General features: G+C 34.8%; 1 protein-coding gene across 2 annotated transcripts in view; it reads left to right on the top strand.

Annotated features, from left to right (window-relative positions):
* TUSC3 (tumor suppressor candidate 3) overlaps positions 1 to 19,451 on the top strand; it is a 137,927-nt gene that overhangs the window by 102,882 nt on the left and 15,594 nt on the right. For both annotated transcript variants that reach the window (XM_056326628.1, XM_056326627.1), the window contains exon 7: positions 8,855 to 8,918. In XM_056326628.1, coding sequence (XP_056182603.1) covers positions 8,855 to 8,918 — 64 coding nt within the window. The remainder of the gene's footprint in view (positions 1 to 8,854; positions 8,919 to 19,451) is intronic.

Below are 19,451 nucleotides of genomic sequence, written 5' to 3'. Positions count from 1 at the left end.
TAATGCCCACTCAGAGGGAAGTCATTTGTTGCATGCCAATCTATTAAGGTAACTTGGGAATTCAGTGCTGTAAGAGTAGCAATGTTTTATTCCTAATGAGAGGTTAAGTTCTGGGTTTTTTTCTGAAACTCACAAAGAAATGACTCATCAAAGGATTGCTGTATCTTTTGTCTTATTATTTATTAATTGCTAAATGGGGGAGAAGTCCGTCAGAATAAATTCTTGTTCAGCGAGTTGTGTCAAAGCCTCTATATAGCTGAGCAGAGCATTCACAGTTTCTGAATTTGTAAGATCATTTCTACTAATTCCTTTGATAGCACTTCTAGACACCCTAAATAATGCAGCATAGCTATAAAAGCTGCCTAGACAGCCCAAACAGCAGCATAAACTAGGATTTGTATACTATCTTAAATTATACCAACTACCCTTTCCAGCCAGCTAGCCTGCAAAAGTAGGCAGCGTTTCTCCACTTTGCTGTAGGGCTGGGAACCCAGATCATATTCTGTGCTTGGTGCCAGATGGACTTTGTGGAAGGCAGCCAGCACAGCCTGTTTCAACCAGCCAGTCCTGTGAAAACTCGTTGCTGTCTTTGGAATCTGTTTTGGTTTGGGGCAATGGTGAACACAGCAATGAACTCAGGCATGGAAAATGTAACTCATATTCATTGAATTAATATATGAGTGAATTAAGGAGGCTGTATGAAATCGTTGTGTGTAACTGTATTATATATGTTTTTTTTTAAAAATAAAACATCAAAAATATATTTAACAGGGTAAAAATTTATCTGTAGCTATTAAACTCTCCCATCAAATGTGGCTGATATGTTTTATGGTCATCAAGCGGAAGTCTGAACACCTGCATTGCTATACCAGGGATGCTGAAACGGGTATAAATACATGGAGGTTTATTTGTGAGGTCCCATGTTGGTTTTCTAGATTATCCTACTACTTTTAGGTGAAGGACTTGAGTGTAAGCTGAACAAAACCACTAGAAGTGTGTAGTTACCACCTTTAGTAATTCTGTTTATTCCTCGCCATTTGGTGGTGTTGGTGTGTGCAGCTTGGCTGTTTTCTTAGTCCTTGTCTTGTGGCCTGTAACTGAGCTGGATTGAATTTCATGTGGAGACATTGCTTAGACAGACTATTAGCTAGGAATATAATAAATGAAATTTTCAAGAGTGACATTCTGTTGGCTTATATTTGAGTTGGAGATGCTCATAGAGCTACTAACTCTCTAAAAGAAAGTGGTTCAAGTGGGTTAGTGTTAAACTAAAATGTTCCTGTTTCATTGTTTAAAAAAATGAAAATCCATGAAAAAACTACTGCTTCAAATTCTGGCTGCGCATTTCCTGCTATAGTCATATGTGGTCTTCGTTTTGCTAGAAACAAATTCATTAATTCAGGATTTCTGTTAGAAGTAAGTGAGTTTAGATTTATTTTTGGTTTAATACTACATTATACTTTGAAGCAGTTAAGCATCATTTGCAGATATGCCATTTTATAACTGGGTATCTGCAATAAAAGTGATTGCCCTATTAAACACTTGGATATTATCTGAACTCTTGGACATTAATATGTGATTAGAACAGTCAGAGGTTTCTGAGCTGTTTAGTAAATGAACTGGAGTCAAGACTTTTCTGTATTTCTTTAGTTTTTGAGACATTACTTCATATATTTATGTACTTTGTTTCAGCGTTATGTTCCTTAAAATGAACTCATACCCACATTACATCCCTCTGTCCAAAAAAAAGGCTGAAAATTATTTTGGCAAATGGTGATCAAACGCTAATACATGTTCTGTGTTGGTAGCTATTCTCACACATGTGAGTGAACAACTTAGGCCCAAAAGAGCATCGTCTCATGGTTTTTTACATCAGTAGTCATGATAAGGGCTTTCAGAGGGCTGGCTGCTACAGAGGAAATAGGTCATGTTCATGTACTAGTGTCAGCAAATAGTGCTGTCTTCTGTGATGGAAAAAAACAGGGAATTACATTATGTTTCTATTTTCAGATTTTCACAGACCTGCCTAGGCTAATAACTTCATATGAAATCCCCTATTGGGTTCTTAAGCAAGTTAAAATGCTGTTCTGCCCATATGAACTGAGCAGATACTGCTATGTAGTAATAAAAAAAGCATATTCGGACGGCATGCTTCAAGTGAAGCTATGTGAAACTTTGCCAGTTTTAGAAAACAATATTTAAATGGGTAGCTGCAGTAAAAGAGTCAGAAAGCTAGGGTTTTTCAGCTGCGTAAGATTTTATTCTTAATCTTGCTGGGCAGGGTGCCACTTTTGAAATGTTACATAGTCAATGTGGAAGAACACCTATCTGGAGAAATCTGGTTATGATCATGAAAACACACAATAAAACATGAATTTAATGTATCTTGATGTTTGGTCTCGAAGTACTTGCTTTGCTGAATGAACGATTTGTTTTCCATAACATTTAACACATTTCTGCATTCCCACTTATAATGTTAAGGTATATAAATTGTGAGAGAATGTTTTAGAACTTTTGCCTTTCAATCATTTAAATACTGCTGAAAGCCATGCTACTCCTGGACTTGGAAAACATAAACCTCTGATGAGATAAAGAATGTTGTGGGGTTCTTTATTCCCCCCTCTAAATTATGAGAAAAGAACAACTTCTTATAGCTAATGTATGTTTTTGGCAAAATCGATGGACTTTAATTGAAATAGGCCATGTTGAAGGCTTAATCATAATTAAGTAATCCATGGCCTTCTGTAATGTTCCTCTCTCTGATGTATTTCACCCTGAATGTTAATGTAGAAAGGAAAACAAATTAATAGCAGCTGTCCTGTTGGTGTGGAATTTGTAACTCATAACTCTCTCTCTTTGGACACCATTAACTGGTTTGTTGCTTCATCTCTTTCCACATATATTAGCATTAATTTGGCCTGTTGTCTCCTCCAGGAGACAGTCTCCATCTAGAGGTTATTTTCTACACGCAATCCAAATTCAACTTATTATTAAGAAGGATAATTATTATCAAAATTGTCTGGTTTTGATTGGTTTCCAAGAAACTTTTGTATTAGATGTGCATCATGTCTTGTAAACTCAGGGCAAGTTACTTTCTCAGATACCCAAAATTATAGTACTTCATGAAGTAGCTAGTATGGTATTAGTTTGATCAGTTCACTCCACTCTAGAATCTTTTATGTACATACTCATAGAAAAATGTCATGTTTATTTTAGGAAAGATTACTGGAGCACCTGAAACCATGTTTCAGTTTTGATGTTAGGTACTCCACAAGTTAATTGCATTGCCTTCAGGATTAACGTACAACTCACAGAGGCCTTATTCCCACTTACTTTGTTTCTGGTTTATTTACATTGCATTAACAGAAAGGAAGGAGCGAGCACAGATTTCACTCAATTATTTTACCAAACTGTTCCAACTATCACTCTTGAAGGGAAATCACAAGCATATGCTGTATTTAGGGAAATTTAAAAGTATATTGCATTGTTGTTATCGTTGACTGTCTTAGTGAGGGATTATATATATGTACCATCTGCAGCTCAATAACAGTACATATGTAATGAGTTTAGGAATAGTAGATAAATATTTAACACAGCTTTGTAGAAGTGTACGTGCATTGAACAATCATTTGTCACTGCCAAAGAAAATGGCCTGATTTGGGGAAATGTTTATTTCTGTTAGCAATTCAAATTCCTTCTGTGGAATCAGACCTGAGATAGGAGAATGTTAAAAGCTGGAAAAGAACCCACTGTTCAAAGTCAGTCACTCGCGCTTTGGTTCACCTATTAGTCCTACCAGTGTGGCACTTGCTGTTGCATCTGTTACGTGGCTGTGATATTTGTGTGGCTGTACAGCTGTTCTGCTCAAACTGTGGCTGCATCGCTTCTGACAGACTTTAGCTTTGCATCTTACATGGTCCTCCCTCCTGATGTCTGTAAAATGAAAGAGAAATACTGAGTTTATTCATTAATTTATTTGAAGTATTTGCCTAGAGCGCTTGCAGCCAGATAGACTTCACAGAGCTTCCAAATATTAAATAGATTCAGTGTAAAAAAACCAGAAGAGATAGCAAAACCAGAAATCTTACTTCTCATGTCTTAATAGTTTGTCACTTCAAATAAAATTTTGTGAGAATATGTGCCTGGCATGTAGGTCGTTCAGCAATCTTCTTATATAAGGAAAGAAGTATGAAAATTGAGAAACCTCACGTGACCAGATCCATTCTTTTGGTAATATGGATATAATTTCAAGAACTTAATCCAATTAAAAATTGCTGTGGAACCACAAAAATGTGTGGAGGAAACTGGTTGAAAACTGTTGAATAGCTAATTTGTCTAAATACTTTAAAACCCCCTGTCTTTAAATGTATTCCATTTAAGGTAAGTCTGAGTCAAAGATGGCCATGAATTTCAAAATTTAATGAATCAGTGGCCATTGCAGTGTACAGAACTGGGGTGTGTAGGTACATTTGCATAAATATGTATCCATACAAATATAATCTGTGCTTCAAGTGGCTTCACACTGTTGTCATGTGCCTGTAGGGAAAGACACAAGGACAAATGCCACACAGTTCTCACCGTTGTCCCCTCAAGAAAAGCTATTTTCCATCATTTTTACATTAAGTACTGGTCTTCTGTCTTCTGAAAACTTCTACTCTAATTTTTGTCTGTTTTTTAGAGCATAGGTCTGACAGTTCATTGTGGAAAAATCACATCCTGTAATTCCTTTGTGAAGTGGTTAAGATGCATTCATCATTAGAAATGGGGTGAGGTACTGTCATAAGTACAGGTGATTCACATTATATTGTCAAATGCAAATTATTTTGGTTATCCTTTGGCACTGGAACAGTCTTTCAGTGTCTTTACTTCTAAAGTACCATCGCTCTGACTGACCCACAGCTGTAGAGGAGATGTACCATTGTTTTGAGCATTTGGAGAACAGTGTCTTGGGGAAGCCATTTAAGGAACCTGTTGATCACATGCAGTTAGCTTTATCACTGGGTAACTTTAGGGAATAATCTAACAGAGGACATTTATAATAGAACAAAGTTAACAGTTAAAATGAGTTGAGTCGCTTGGGGTTTTTGTTTGTTGTTGTTTTTTCTGTTGGTCGGGTTTTTTGTTTGGTTTTTTTTGTTTGTTTTTGTTTTGTTTTTTAGTCAATACTGGACAGTAAACTTCTGCCTTATTTAACATTTTAACTAACTGGCTTTCAACTAGCACATTCTCTCTCTAAGTTAGCTCAAGATCTCTTGCCCTCTCAAATAACGATGAAGCTTGAGTTTTGTGTTTAAGGTGGCTACTCACTTTACTTTTACCCATTCCTGTTCCCTCTCTGGGGACAGAGCAGCAGGTAACATTTGTCTCTTACTAGCTTCTTGATACACACATAAAGTTTCCAGAACTAAATGAAAGAAGATCCACTTCCTTGCAAGCAAGGCTATGCCTTTAGCGACTCAAGTTTAAAGAAATATAGTTACAACATTAATCCCTATGAGATGTTTAGCCAGTAATTCATATTCATCAACTAGTTTTCAAATTACATTCTCTGATTCAGGTCTTCTGGGCAGGTTTTGTTTGTTTCAGGTTTCAGTTTGGTTTTTGTTTGTTCAAGTTTCAGTGTTTGCAAATGAACTGTATCTAGTCCATGTTTTTTTCTTTATAATGAGTGTCAGGTGGTATCTAGGACCCTTATCTGTCCACTAGTTAATAGTGATAATTAGAATATCTCTGTTTTCATGGTTTTGTTTTCATAAGGACTTGACCTTTTGAGAGACTGGTCTGGTGGTGCGTTTCATACTGTGAAAGCTTCTCAAACAGCTCCTGGAAAAGGCTCAAATGAAAAAATCCTGAGACAAACATGCATATTTTACATCATGCAATAAACCTAATGATTTTGGGAATTCAGTGAACAGGCATTCAAAGATTTCTGATTGAGAATCTTTCTAATGGCTGTATCCTTGTTACATCATTGTGATACCAACCCTGCTATTACTTTAGATCAAATCACCATATTACTGCTGTAACATAAAAATGTGCCTTCTCAGGTTGACGAGACTTAAGCTTTTTTAAGCAAAATATGATTTTTAAAAAATTAATGATCTAATTAGTCTTTACAGCCTTTAGTCTTTGTGGTGTTTCACCTTTGCATTGTAAGTAGTCTACACGTACAACATTGCAAACTGGGTTTACCTGCTGCAAACTTTGATGATCCTCAGATTGAAAGCAAATTTTTCAATCAGTTTTTCAAGTGTGAATAACTAATGAAATATCATGCTTGAAGTTTTCGCTGTTGAGAGCATATTTGCTGGCATTTTAAAAGCATCATTAATGTATGGGCTTGACAGCTAGATAGTTATGAAACTGTCTTGTTCCATTAAGAAGATTCTTTGTATTTATTTGACATTCACAAGTGAAACCAGAAGACACACAAACTTGAGTAGTATTTTTAAATAAAGTTGCTATGCTGGGTGGTGAAGACTGGTACCTAAAATGTGGTCCTTCCCCAGTGTGGAACAGATTTATGTCATCAGAAGCAGTAGCATAAAAGTTACTCTTTTTGAAGGTGAGACTGTTCCTCCCTATTAGGATGAAAGATAGCCTATTTAAAGTCAGTAAACTAATTTGAGGAAAGGAATGATTGATCTGTATAGTCTCTGCATGTGTATGTGTTTATGTACATACCTTGGGTTCTGTTCCTTCAGTGGTGTTACAGTGAATTAAAGTGTATAATAGAGAGAGAAAGAGAAAGAGAAAAATAATTTACTTTAACAAAATATAAAGCATATCAATAAAAATGATATCTCTCATCTATATGTTTTTCAAATACAGAAGGCATTTATAGTTTTAGGAATCATATGACAACGAGTTTTATTAATAATGTGATAGTAATGTTGTCTTTTCAACATGGAGTGTATTTCTTTAGTACCCAGTGTGCATTTTTATACTATTTAGCATCTGTGTAGAGGAAGAGTAGCAGTGATTATGTATAAATGCATATAGGTATTTAATAACTAAATCATTCTACTAGATCGCGTTAGACTTTTCTGCTTAAAGGCTCAGCTTTTATTTCAGTTCACATTGTATTAATATATACAGTATATATTGAAATAATTTCAAGCTTTAGACTATAAACTTGGTGATATGATTGTAAGAAGCAATAGTTGTTTATTATTTGTTAGGCATACTTGAATCCAGATCCTGCAAGAGTGTATGTATGCCTACATATGTTTGTGCGTATTTATCTTCAGCTGCTTGAGAAATAATGACAGAGGGTCACTATTTGCAGGACTGTGGTCACAACTGAGTCAGAGTACACAAGCTATTAAGCATTTTAACTTTGTCATTAATTTTTGTTAATGTAAAATATTCCTATTTCCTTTGTTTTATATATAATTGTCTCTCTCTCTCTGTGTGTATATATATATATATACCCTTAGTGAGATTTATAAAAAGCCCTGCAAAAATTCAAAAAATACACATCGACTTATTGTCATACCATACTGCAATGAGATAGTCTTATGAGATCAGTGGTTTTTATCTTGTTAAAGAAAAAAAGATGTCATCTTTGAGGAATAGAATCTCTGGATACATGAAGTTTTTGCCTGGCTTGGCTTTGAATTGGTTATTTGAATGAACATAATATAACTGAACTTTGAAAACAATAGATAACCATCTACTGAGTAAAAAATGTTATGATGTCTTATGAACTGCATGTTTTGACAGTGCATCAGCCAGAATTTAACCAATGTGGTTGAAGGCATTCTTTTGTATGCTGAAGCATTGGAATATTTAAAATCTGAATTGTTCTGAATCTTTACAAGGATGGTATTCAGACAGAATTAATCAGAGTAAAGTGAATTAAAGCAAATAATATGATTTAAAAAACAAACTAACAATCCTCTGAATCCATAAGGAGGGCAAAAAGTCTCCTTTTTCATTATCTTAATAGGAGTGAGCACTTTTCTTTCTATTTAATTGGGGTAAAAAAATTGTCTATTCCTAAGAAGAATACATACAAATAATAGTTTGAGAACATGGATATATTTAATTTCATATTGAATAGTATGACAAGCTATACTTGATGTTTGTAATTGATGTAGTAGAAGATACTCTCCCTTATTTTGTGTATGTTTGCAGTCCAAAATTTATCTCCTTTTTTGCTGTTGTAGCTACTTAATAATACACACTAACAACTTCTGAATAATATGTTATATGTTCTTAATAGTAAATGTACAGAATGAGCCCATTAACAATTATTTTGGGGAAAAACAGAGCAGACTGTTAGGTTTGCGTTTAGTATATAACATCTGTTATTGAATTTACTACAATTCTATATGAACAAGAAATTTTATGAATTAGGATTTTTTTATGGACACAATTGTACCTTCTTGGAGAAAGATGGAATCTATTTTGTATGAAAAACTTCACTCAATCTGTGTAAGACTAAAGTGAAATGATTTTTTAAAAGGAAGGTTTGTTTTTCACTTTTGTGAAAAATCTTGCTGAGGCATGTCCTTGATTTCATCGCCTCCCTTCTCAAAAATTGTATCTCTCCAGCAAATAGATGTGTGTTCTTTATTCCACGCTAGCAGCAGTGTGAAAAAGAGCCCAGCGTAATGCACTTATGTATGAAACTTTACATTCATTGTGTGTATGTGCTTTGCCTAAATATGGTAGTTTTAGCACTCCTTTTTACTAAACATACATGCATAAACTATGCTGTTAACTTGTTGCTGTTGCTGTCTGTTTTTCTGCAAAGCGGGGTTTATTTTCATTTTTACATATTCAATTGTACCATTTTCAATTGATTTCTTTGTTTTAAAGGAGTTTGGTTTTCATTTTTGTTTTACAGAGTTACATACATGGAAGCAGTCAGGCTCAGTTTGTTGCAGAATCACATATTATTCTTCTGCTGAGTATCCTTCAAACTGGTGTTGTACAGAAAAAAAAGCAAGCTGAGGCACAGTGTGCTGTTGAATAAAATTGCTCTGACAGTGAATACAATTGAACTTTTGAGCAGGTATTGTATTTTGGCTTACTTACCATATATTTAAATAAATATTAAATATTTTTGCTGTTCACTGCCAAGTAAAGCTGGTATTGCTTTTCACTAATATGTACCTTATCTCCTTTGTTACTCATGTCTGGTTACTAATCTTAATGTTTTTTCCTTTCAGTGTTATCTTTTTAGTCGCAGAAACAAATTTGCTTCTCTTTTCAGTCTTTGTTATAGAAGTTAAAAAAATAATGTTAAAAATTATTTTATTTGTTTTAACTGACAAGGAAAGCGTATTGCTGTTGCCTAATCATGCATGAAGATGATTTGTCCTCCAGTGGTCTTTGGTTTGGTTTTATTTTTCCCACCTAATCTAAACAGTTTACTACTACTTCTTGGGACAAATGACTCAATCCCATTTGTCCTGACATTGTCTCTTCACAGTAAGACTATAGGACTGACTTTTACTCTTTCATTCTTACTGAGTCAGAGTGAGTTCAATTATTTTTTAAATCTATCGTAATAATTTGTAAGAAAAAATTCATATGCTATCTTGGTTTCTTTAAACCCTGCTTCTCATCAACTTTGTTCATTGAGTGAAAACTCTAGTCACCATTAACCTCTATTAAAATACAGTCATTCCATCATAAATACCTTCTTCTAAGGAGAATGAGAGGAAGAAAATAACATTTCCCAATTTGAAGTAATTGCTAGATCTCAGAGTTTGATGATCGTAGCTGCTCTTTGTTCTCCCCCTGAAATTATGTTGGCTTAAATCCTGCCCTTCTGGCTTCCCTGTCTAACTGCATCTTTGGCATTTACTGTCCAAAGAGAACACGGTCTTTAAATCTTTTTGCTTCATTTCATTGATTTGCCTGGCATCAATATTGCTACCTGCGAAACCTTATTTGCTCCACAAGTAGGCATTACTGATTTGATTTCAAAGTTATGATCATATTTTGCAAAGTAAATGCAATATTCACAATTGAACTGGAATACTGTGTCCAGTTCTGCATCTCCCAGTACAGGAGAGATGCAGACTTACTTGAGCAAGTCCGGCAAAGGACCACATAGATGATTGAGGGACTGGAGCATCTCTCCTGTGAGGAAAGTCTGAGAGGGCTGGAGCTGTTTAACCTGGAGAAGCTTTCAGGGGGGCCTTATCAATGTGTATAGATACCTGATGAGAGGAAATGAAGAAGCAGGAGACAAACTTTCTTAGTAGTGCCCTCTAACAGTATAAATGGGCCCAAATTGAAAAACAGGACATTCAATCTGAAGACAAAAGGACACTTCTTATTGTGAGGGTGGTCAAACTCTGGAACAGGTTGCCCAGAATGGCTGTAGAGTCTCCACCTGTGGAGATATTCAAAACCCAACTGGATATGGTTCTGGGCAACCTGTTCTAGCAGGTTGCTCAATCAAAGGGTTGGATTACATGGTCTCAAGAAGTCCCTTCCAATCTCAACCATTCTGTGATTCTGTCCATTCTCCAGATTTTATATTATACCCTAATTAATGTTGTATCAAAAACATATTGTATGTGTTAACGTTTTGAAAGCATTTTTCTTTTTTTGTTATTTCTAAATTTCCTTTTCTTGGGAGGAGAGAATTAATGATAAATAGCTTTACCTGAAAACTGCCAAGTCAGAACTCAGAGATTATTAATTTATTTGCTAGTTTTTTTTATAAAAGTACACAGAGACAGCTATTACCTTTCAGATTAAAAGTTTCTTGTATAATAGTATGCATCTTATTAGTATCATCTTTATGCTTTCTTTTCTATAGCTGCAATTTATTTTTCAATGTTTTTTGCTTTTTTTCTGAACTGCCACAATTTAAACAAATCTGTTATCTAAAACAAACAAATCCTGTGGGCTGTTTAAGAATGGGAAAGGTAACCCCCCAAAAAAGCTAAGATTAAAAATAAATAAATCCTTTGTTCATTACATATTTTGGTTGTCTGACTCAGGCATGAAAGTGGTTTCTTTTCATTGGCAGAGACTGTCTTTAAACTGGGAAGTTGGCTAACTATATTAAAGCAGCTGGCTGAAAGAATCCTTTCAGTGAGGTTGCTCATTGCCACTTGCAAAAAGAATTCTCTGAGGTTTCATTTCATGGCTCAGTACTGCTGAGCTGAGTTTTTGGTTAAACACAAATTTCATAAGTGACATGAAATCTTGACAGATTTTAACAGTTATGCATGAAAGAATTAATATTTCTTTATCCTTTCAGTGTTGGCAGTAATTATCAGCTGCTTTGTTGTTTTTTCATCATTTGTTTATTCAGGGAACGTTGATAGAAAATGTGGGCATTAGGAAAAAAGCATGCCAGATAGTTAAACAGTAGTATATTCAATTTATCCTTTAAGGTTTAAAAGTTGCATTGAATTTTAAACCAAGACATTACTATGCTGGGAATGTACATGCTTCATTTGGTTGCTTCTTTTTATTTTGTAGTAGTAAGGACAAGTTTGTCACTTCTTGCTAAATGTTGAAATGCAATATTATGTTTCTCTAGAAAGTGAATTTTTAATACTTGTGATGAGAAAATATAAATTTCCATTGCATTTCTATGCTTCCTTTTAGATAGTGTTTCTAACCAGTCTGCTAGATGATTTCCATATAAAGATCTGATGTTTTTCTAGAGTTGTAGCTACATAATTAGGACATGGGTAAAGACTTGTGAAGGTGTCAGATATTCAGTTTCCATTATATTATAAAGCAAAATTAAATTCAGTAAAATCTATATGATGTTCCTGATTACATACTAGGTGTATGTCCAAAAAGTTTATAATATTTTAAACAAGTAGTTTTAGTCCTAACGGATGGTTACTATGTCTTAGTAGTAACACTATGGAAATCACTGTAATAATACAGCACATAAAATGTTACATCAGTAAAACAATTCTTTAAAAAGTATTGTTATTTTTATACTTTATTTCTGATATGTTTTCTAACAGCTGAAATACTGATACTGCATTTAACAACAAATCAGACTAGCTGAAATGGGTCACACTTAACAGTTTCTAAAAGACATTAAAACCTTACAGTAAGCAAGCTCCTCAGAACAAGGAGGCATTCTTTCATTTCCAAATTCCCAAAGCAGGTTCTGATTCATTCTGAGGCTCCTTAGAGGTGACAGATGGGGGCCATATTACCATGTCCACAGTATCTTAGACCATAGGTGAAGGTTCCTTTAAGAAATTGAAGGAAAAAAAAAAATCACCATATTTCAACATAGATCTTGCTGCTTTCCAGGCTACAGAATAGTGATAAAAATTTGAGTAGGCTTTTAAAAACAGGTGGGTTGACCTTGGCTGCACGCAAGGTGCCAACCAAAGCTGCTCTATCAGTCCCCTCCTCAGCAGGACAGGGGAGAGAAAATACAACAAAAAGCTCGTGGGTTGAGATAAGGTCAGGGAGAGATCATTCACCAATTACCACCACAGGCAAACCAGATTCGACTTGGGGAAATTAGTTTAATTTATTACCCATCAAAATCTGAGTAGGATAATAAGAAATAAAAACTAAATCTTAAAACGCCTTCCCCCCACCCCTCCCTTCTTCCCTGGTTTAACTTTCCTCTTGATTTCTTTCATTGTTTGAGGTGGAATGGTTGTGTGGTCCAGAGGATGGAGACACCGGGCTTGCCGAGTGCAGAGTCGAGGCCAGTCAAACCCCAGCACAGCATGACATCACTGCCTTTATACTTGTTCCAGGAACATTTTAGTCCAGAACAGTTTAGCTCCATCCTGCCAAGGCAGAGATTTCATCTATTTAAGCTGTAATATATCGAAATCCACAGAGTTGGCTTGGCATTCCAATGCAATTTTCCCATTAGTAGGAATGCAGTACAAAGTACTAGTTGCCCATGCTCAAGGTGATCCAGAGTTGCTAAACTTTGCTGCACACACCCCGATGCCAGCTTAGTCACTCAGAAGGCACTCAGGAGCAGGCTGTTATGTCATATACAGAGCAAATACATGGAGCTGGCATCTAAAACTGGGCCTGAACTAGTAAAAGTCCTTGTGGGTGTGCATGTAGCAAAGAACAGTTAAAGAACATTGTGGGATATGATGGTGCTTGTTATATTCTACACTTTAGTGACTTTCAGGCTATTACTACTCTGAAACTTTGAGGGGTTTATGATACGCTGACAACATGACTGTTACTCAGTTTTGTTGCTATTTTGGTCCCCTTTCTCTTGTCTTGGAGAGTTAACTTCAAGAAGTAATCATGGAAACCATATCAATGTTTCTTGAAAGAACCTCTGAAGATCACATACTCTAATCTTCCTCTTAAAGCAGGATTATCATCAGACTGCATCTGTTCTTCCATGTCTAGCCTGTGTTTTTAAAAGCTCCAAGGATTGGGATTGCATAACCTCTCTGGGCAGTTACAGAAGTTGTTCCTAAACATCTGGTCTGAAGCTCCCAAGCTGCAATTCATGGCTTGTGCTGTTGTGTATAACAGTCTTGTCTGTCACAAGGTTTTGGCTTCCCTTTGGGTTTTTTGCCAGCCTTGTAGAATTAGCGAAGTCTTCAGTAATGTTTTCATTCAAAAAAAGAACACAACATTCTATGAGGTAGAATAATGAGATCCGTTATGTTTTGCTTTTTTATTGCCTAGGAAGAAAACAGAAAGCAAGGTTTGCTTTTATTCATACTACTTTACAACTCATTTCTAGCCATAGATTGGCAGGTAATTTTTTTTTTTTTTTTTTTTCACAGAGAGAATAATTTAATATTTATTTCCAGAGAAGAGGTAAAACTGAGTAATAGTTAAGTACAAATTTAATTTGAGGCTGCATTTAATCATCCATTAAAATATGCTGGTCTTTTAAATATCTTCTTTCAGTTTTCTTTGAAATTGACCAACTTTGATTTCCTTCCCAGGAGCAACAGGACCTTGTTATCATTTGCAATTGAGAAGGAATTTTTATGTAATATATAATGGTATTTATCCCCACATCAGCCTGGTGATCACTGCTTCAAGCAACTGCGTAATTTACACACATAATTTGGAAGGTTGGGTAGAATTATAGCAATATTGAGACTTTCCTGTGAAGTAGAAATGGTTGTTATGGAAATGGACATGTAACTGCTGTAGAATAAATAGGGCAGACAGCACAAACAAAAATTATTTAAAAGAAGATCATGGCATAGATTTTATTTAAACAGAACAAAAATCTTTTTTTGTTAAATGGATGTGAAAACAGTAACTTATGTGGGGCTATCAATATGCTAGACATTGTGCAGCCTGTAATGCCAGGGATTTTGCTTCTGAAGAGTTTTGGTTTCTCTGAGGACCCTAGGACTGCATAATTTACACAGATGAATAGCTTTGTTCATATAAGTAATCCTGATAAGACAATCTATTTGTTGGCTAGATACCTAATTCCACATAAGAAGAGCATGTATCTAAACACCTTATGATTTAACAATGAATTTTAGCATCTTCTCAAGTTATCATCACAGTTTACTTCCATAAGTATAAATGCAGCAATGACTGTTAAGAAGATTGAGAAGGATTGTGCAAAACAAAACATCCAACCCTAATCAGTGATTTGGGGATTTTTGAGCCAGATCTAACACACAGAATATTATAGCTCCTAGCCACTGATGAATACATTCTTATTTCTTTTTTAATTATGGCACAACATTCTTTAACAATGACTTTTCAGTGTTAACTTCATGTAGTATACAGCAATGACTCTTTTAGGATGTTTTTTAACCTATGATTTGCACAATAACTGTTGTGTGATTTATTGCATAAACATAAAGTCATGGGAAACAGCATAATAGGGAAATAATCCTTTCTTTTGGTTTTGTTTTGGGGGTTTTTTTTGTTTCTTTTTTTTCTTTCCCTTTTTCCTTCTATTTGGGGCTATGTAGATTTTGCAATGTAGATTTCTCTTTCCAAGTCGAAAAATTCTACCCTTTCCTCATGCAAAAGATGTTCCAAGCTGCTGGTGTCTATTAGTGCAACCCTTTCCTGACAGAAATGGGGTCATAGATGATAGAAGTCAGCAGAAATGATCAGGTATTAAAAAAAAAAAAAAAAGAAAAGAAAAGAAATGAAGGAAAAAAATGTAGGGTAGTTCAACACTGTTGGAGAAATAAGGAACAGGAACTAAAGTCAAGGGTATTGTACTACTGCTGCTAGAGCTAGGGAGGATAGAGTTATTAAGAAGACATAGAGGTAGAAGAGAGATAACTGTGAAATTAAGAGCTGTCATTTTCTAAGAGGAACAATGTGAAGTAAACTGCCCTGTGAGTATTAGTGTTATAATTAACTATAGCTGAATTCAGATAGACTACATTGACTGTTGTAAACCAAGCAGCCATTGGAGGCATGCGGTGTTCAGCTGTAAATATGGCTCTGGGTTTCAAAATACAGTGAGAAAGATAAAGGATAGTAAGGTTATATAGGCTGTGCTGAAGTTGAAAGATTTCTTCAATTATTTCATTTCTTCCTTTGGTAAACACTCATCATTACTTCTAACGAATGTCCATCTTCATCAAGTTTTCATGTCATTCCCTGGAGAAACAAAACTGATTTGAATGTAATGTGTCTTTTTTTTTTTCTTTTGCAGTAACAGTGAATCTTTATTATACAAAGTAAGCTTAAAAGTTACAGTAAATATTTTCACTATGAAAAGAGTTTCAGTTATTAAATAAACTATTTGTTATACAGGAGGTAAATCTAAACCATTATTATAGGAATTAGCTGTTACTATTAACCTGATAATTTTTTTCATTATTACTATTAAACTTAGTTAACTTTGGTGCTGATAAAACACATGCAGCCAAGTAAAAATAGAAATGACTTTTCAGTTTTTTAATTTGAATTCCCAAGGTGGAGTTTAATGTGACAGCTGTGTAGGTGGATAGGAGATGTTGATTGAGAAGGAAAAAGAAATTTGATTGGTTACAAAGAAAAAGACAAATCCTTTCTGTAACATTAAAATTACACCTATTATGAAAGACATTTCCTGTCCTACAGAGTGAATTTAAATGAGTGTATTAAGTGCTTCTTTGGTGTAAGGAAATTTAACCACAGAATGAATTTAAATGAGAGACGTCTTTCTGTGTGTCAGTAGGGCTCGTGCAAAATCACTGAGCATAAGAACCTGAAATTTTGAGTCAAAGTCAGTAGAACAATACTCACTTAGTTCTCAGGACTAAGACTCTATCAGTCCTGCATAATGGAATCAAATTGTGTTCCCCTAAGCTTATGTAAAAGTGAATGATGGTGATGACTAAAGCAGTGAGATAAGGTTTTAGTATGCTTGATCTTAAGGATAAGAAAAAATGGAAGAACACCACAGTGGAAAAAGATAGAACTAAAAGCACAAAATTATAGCATATTTAAGTCTGCTTCTTAATTAACTATGAAATCAACATCTAAAGCAGCAAAATACAGTGCATGGTTTCTATTCTTTACTTGTACTATCCGCTATTACTGTCTGTTAACCTTGTAGGCTCTTCTGGCTCTTCTAGTGGCTGCCTGACTTTCCTAAGTGTAAGAAAGCATAAGGAAATGATAGCTAGACATCTCAAGAAATTTACTTCCATTACCTCATTCTTCTACTGCCTGACCTTAAAATAATTCATAATATGACCTTTTAAGAAAGATACTAAAGTTTCTTAGATGTCAGAGAGATATGCAGAGACCTTAAATTTACAGCCGGGCATTTGTCAACGTAACCTACAACATAATCCTCTTTCATCAGCTAATTGCATGGTACTGGATTTGGTGAACTAGCTTCAGATATGGCGTGTGTCTTCTGTATGAAATCACCAACACTGTAGTTAAGTGATTTTCAACCATTTTCAGTTTCTGGCTCCCAAATTTTCCAATGGAAGTACAGACTGCCACAAAGCAAATTTAGCTGTCAGCTGCTCTGGCAACTGCCCCATTGTATTTGATTTTTGCAAATCCCCAGACCTAGAGGCATTCACTGACCACAGGCTGAAGACAACAGCATTTTTTTAGGGTTTCTTTAGGCATCAATTAATAATTTTAATGTTTTTTTTAATTGTTAAGAAATATATTTTTTGAGTGGCTGAAAGATGCAGAAACATAGTCCAGAGTTGAATGTTTTACTTTCTGGATCCACAGAGGGCTTTTACTAAACTGAACAGTCCTCAAGTACATTCAGCTAAGAATAAACTGTCTATTAAGATACTGCCCAGGTCTTTAAAATAAAAGAAAGTGTAATGCCAGCCTAGAGTCATATTGATCATGATTTATGATATAGAAAAAGAATGTGTGATATTCTTTAAAAAATGTATGGGTGCTTAGAGAAAGCAAGAGAGATGCTGTACACACATGGTGAACAATCAAGTGTGTACTAAGAAACAGATGAGACAACACACAAAGTCCAGTATCTTAAATAAAGTGCTTGAAAATAAGGTAGATGTTTGGAATACAGTATTAGAATAGTGGGAGAAAATTATATAGTGTCATAAATACTTATAAATAGCTCAAGTAGAGCTTGTTTTAGGCAATGTATCTGTGTTTAAATGTTAAGAAATGAAGCTATTAAAGATGCATTCAGTTGTTTTAATCTGATACGTTTAACGTTAAGGAAACTAAAGTACTGTTACACATCTACCCGTTATGGAGATGTGTATACTTCTGTGATTTATATGTCTCTAGGCCATAAAATTTGTAGAGACAAATAATAATGTAAATAAGGTTAGAAAAAACTATTTATTTTGTATAGTGGCAAACCACACTGTAAGAATTTGCGAGATGGACAGGACTAACCCTGAAACTCCATCAGATGTCATTTACAAAACCAAAAAGGTCATAAATAATAAATGTATAGAGTCATCTCCCCAGAGTTAGTCATTAAAAGATGATACCCATGTGAACAATTAGGATGTAAATCAGGCTGAAACCCCTGAATGTTTGATTAGTGATTTAGCACAAATGTAGTCAGGTATCTGGATGCTACTTCATTGCAGTTGAATTAAAATGGATTCCAGAATCTTTCTCTTCTCCTGAAGTATATGGCCTTTCCATTCTCAGGTATCTTAAGAGCATCACAAGAGGGATGGTTCCATCAGATTATTTGTGGATTAGAAAGACAGTCTCATTAAATTGGAGATGAAACTAATCAAATTAATAATAAAATATTTCACTATAGGAGATTCTATATTAGTATCAAATTGATTATCCGCTCCGTTAAATTGATGAAAAAGCATCAAAAAGCAAAGTGTAGTTTGGTTGACATTTAAAAGGTTGAAATGCAAACTTGCAGCTACTTTATTGTTGTGAATTGCATATTTCAGGGAGTTGAGGGGAACTCCAGTGCCAAGACTCGTGTAATAATTCCTAAATTCTTGAGAAGCCATTTGGTGTACCTGAAGCCTGAAGGTTTTAAGGTGAAACAATTTTCAGCATTATTGTGACTATCAGTACAACTAGATTTCAGGCCATTACAAAATACTGAACTACACCTTGATTTTGTACAATCATAATTGAACTAAAATTATATTCAAATAAATAATTTTCAGATTATCCTCCAGTTTTTCAACTTCTGAGTTATGAGTCATCCTTCTTCACTGAGATGAGACATGAGATTTGTATCTTAAATGTGCCTCCTTCCTCAGCCCTTAAGGCCTGTTGAATAATCCACTGGGATAGTTATGGTCTAATTGAGAGTTATTACACATTGAATAGTGTAAGTGGAATATTCAAATTATTGCTCATTGTTACCTCATTGCTCATTGAACTAAAGCAACAGTGTCTTGAAAGAAACCATGAGACCTGTTTCATTGCAGAACCATACTTTTTGTCTTCATTAGTTTTTTTCAGCCTATGATAAAAAATTAGATTCTCGAGCTGGGAAAAGTGGTTAATACCTTGTTTTCATGAACTTCAAGTCGTTGAAGAATATTTCCTAAATAGAATGACTAGAATGCATGTTATGCTTGGATTTTTTCTAATTTAAGTTGAAAGTTAAATCCTCATGAAATGGTTCAGATAAAGAACCTGTAATGTGGTCAACATTTCTGAAATTATAGCAGGTATTTTACAGGTTTAAGAATTAGTAGGAAAAAGTTAAGATTAATGTCTCTCTCAGTTAGCAAAGTATGCCCCAAGGGGCCAGCAAAGAACTTCTCATGTTCTAATCATCACCCCCTAGCCCCCCCACCTCCCCCAAGCATAAAAACAAGTAAAAGGAGAGAAGAAAAACACCATAGATTTTCCTGTTGATCATATTACTCCTTCACAAAAAAGGTATGTGCTTTTCTTTGTTCCATGTATGGGAAAGTGAACAAGAAGTTTTAAAAGTTTGTGTGATAATCTGTCCCCATTTTAGTTAATAGTAAACTGAGCACAGACTCAAGTGGATGCATATTTTCTTCTCTAGTTTTTCTTGTTCATGTGTTATTAAAAAGCTGTGATCAGCAACTGAAAGATAGTTGTTTCTTTAT

The sequence above is a fragment of the Falco biarmicus genome, chromosome 1 (assembly GCF_023638135.1).
Source record: "Falco biarmicus isolate bFalBia1 chromosome 1, bFalBia1.pri, whole genome shotgun sequence".
NCBI lineage: Eukaryota > Metazoa > Chordata > Aves > Falconiformes > Falconidae > Falco > Falco biarmicus.
This window is presented reverse-complemented; position numbering and strand designations above follow the sequence as displayed.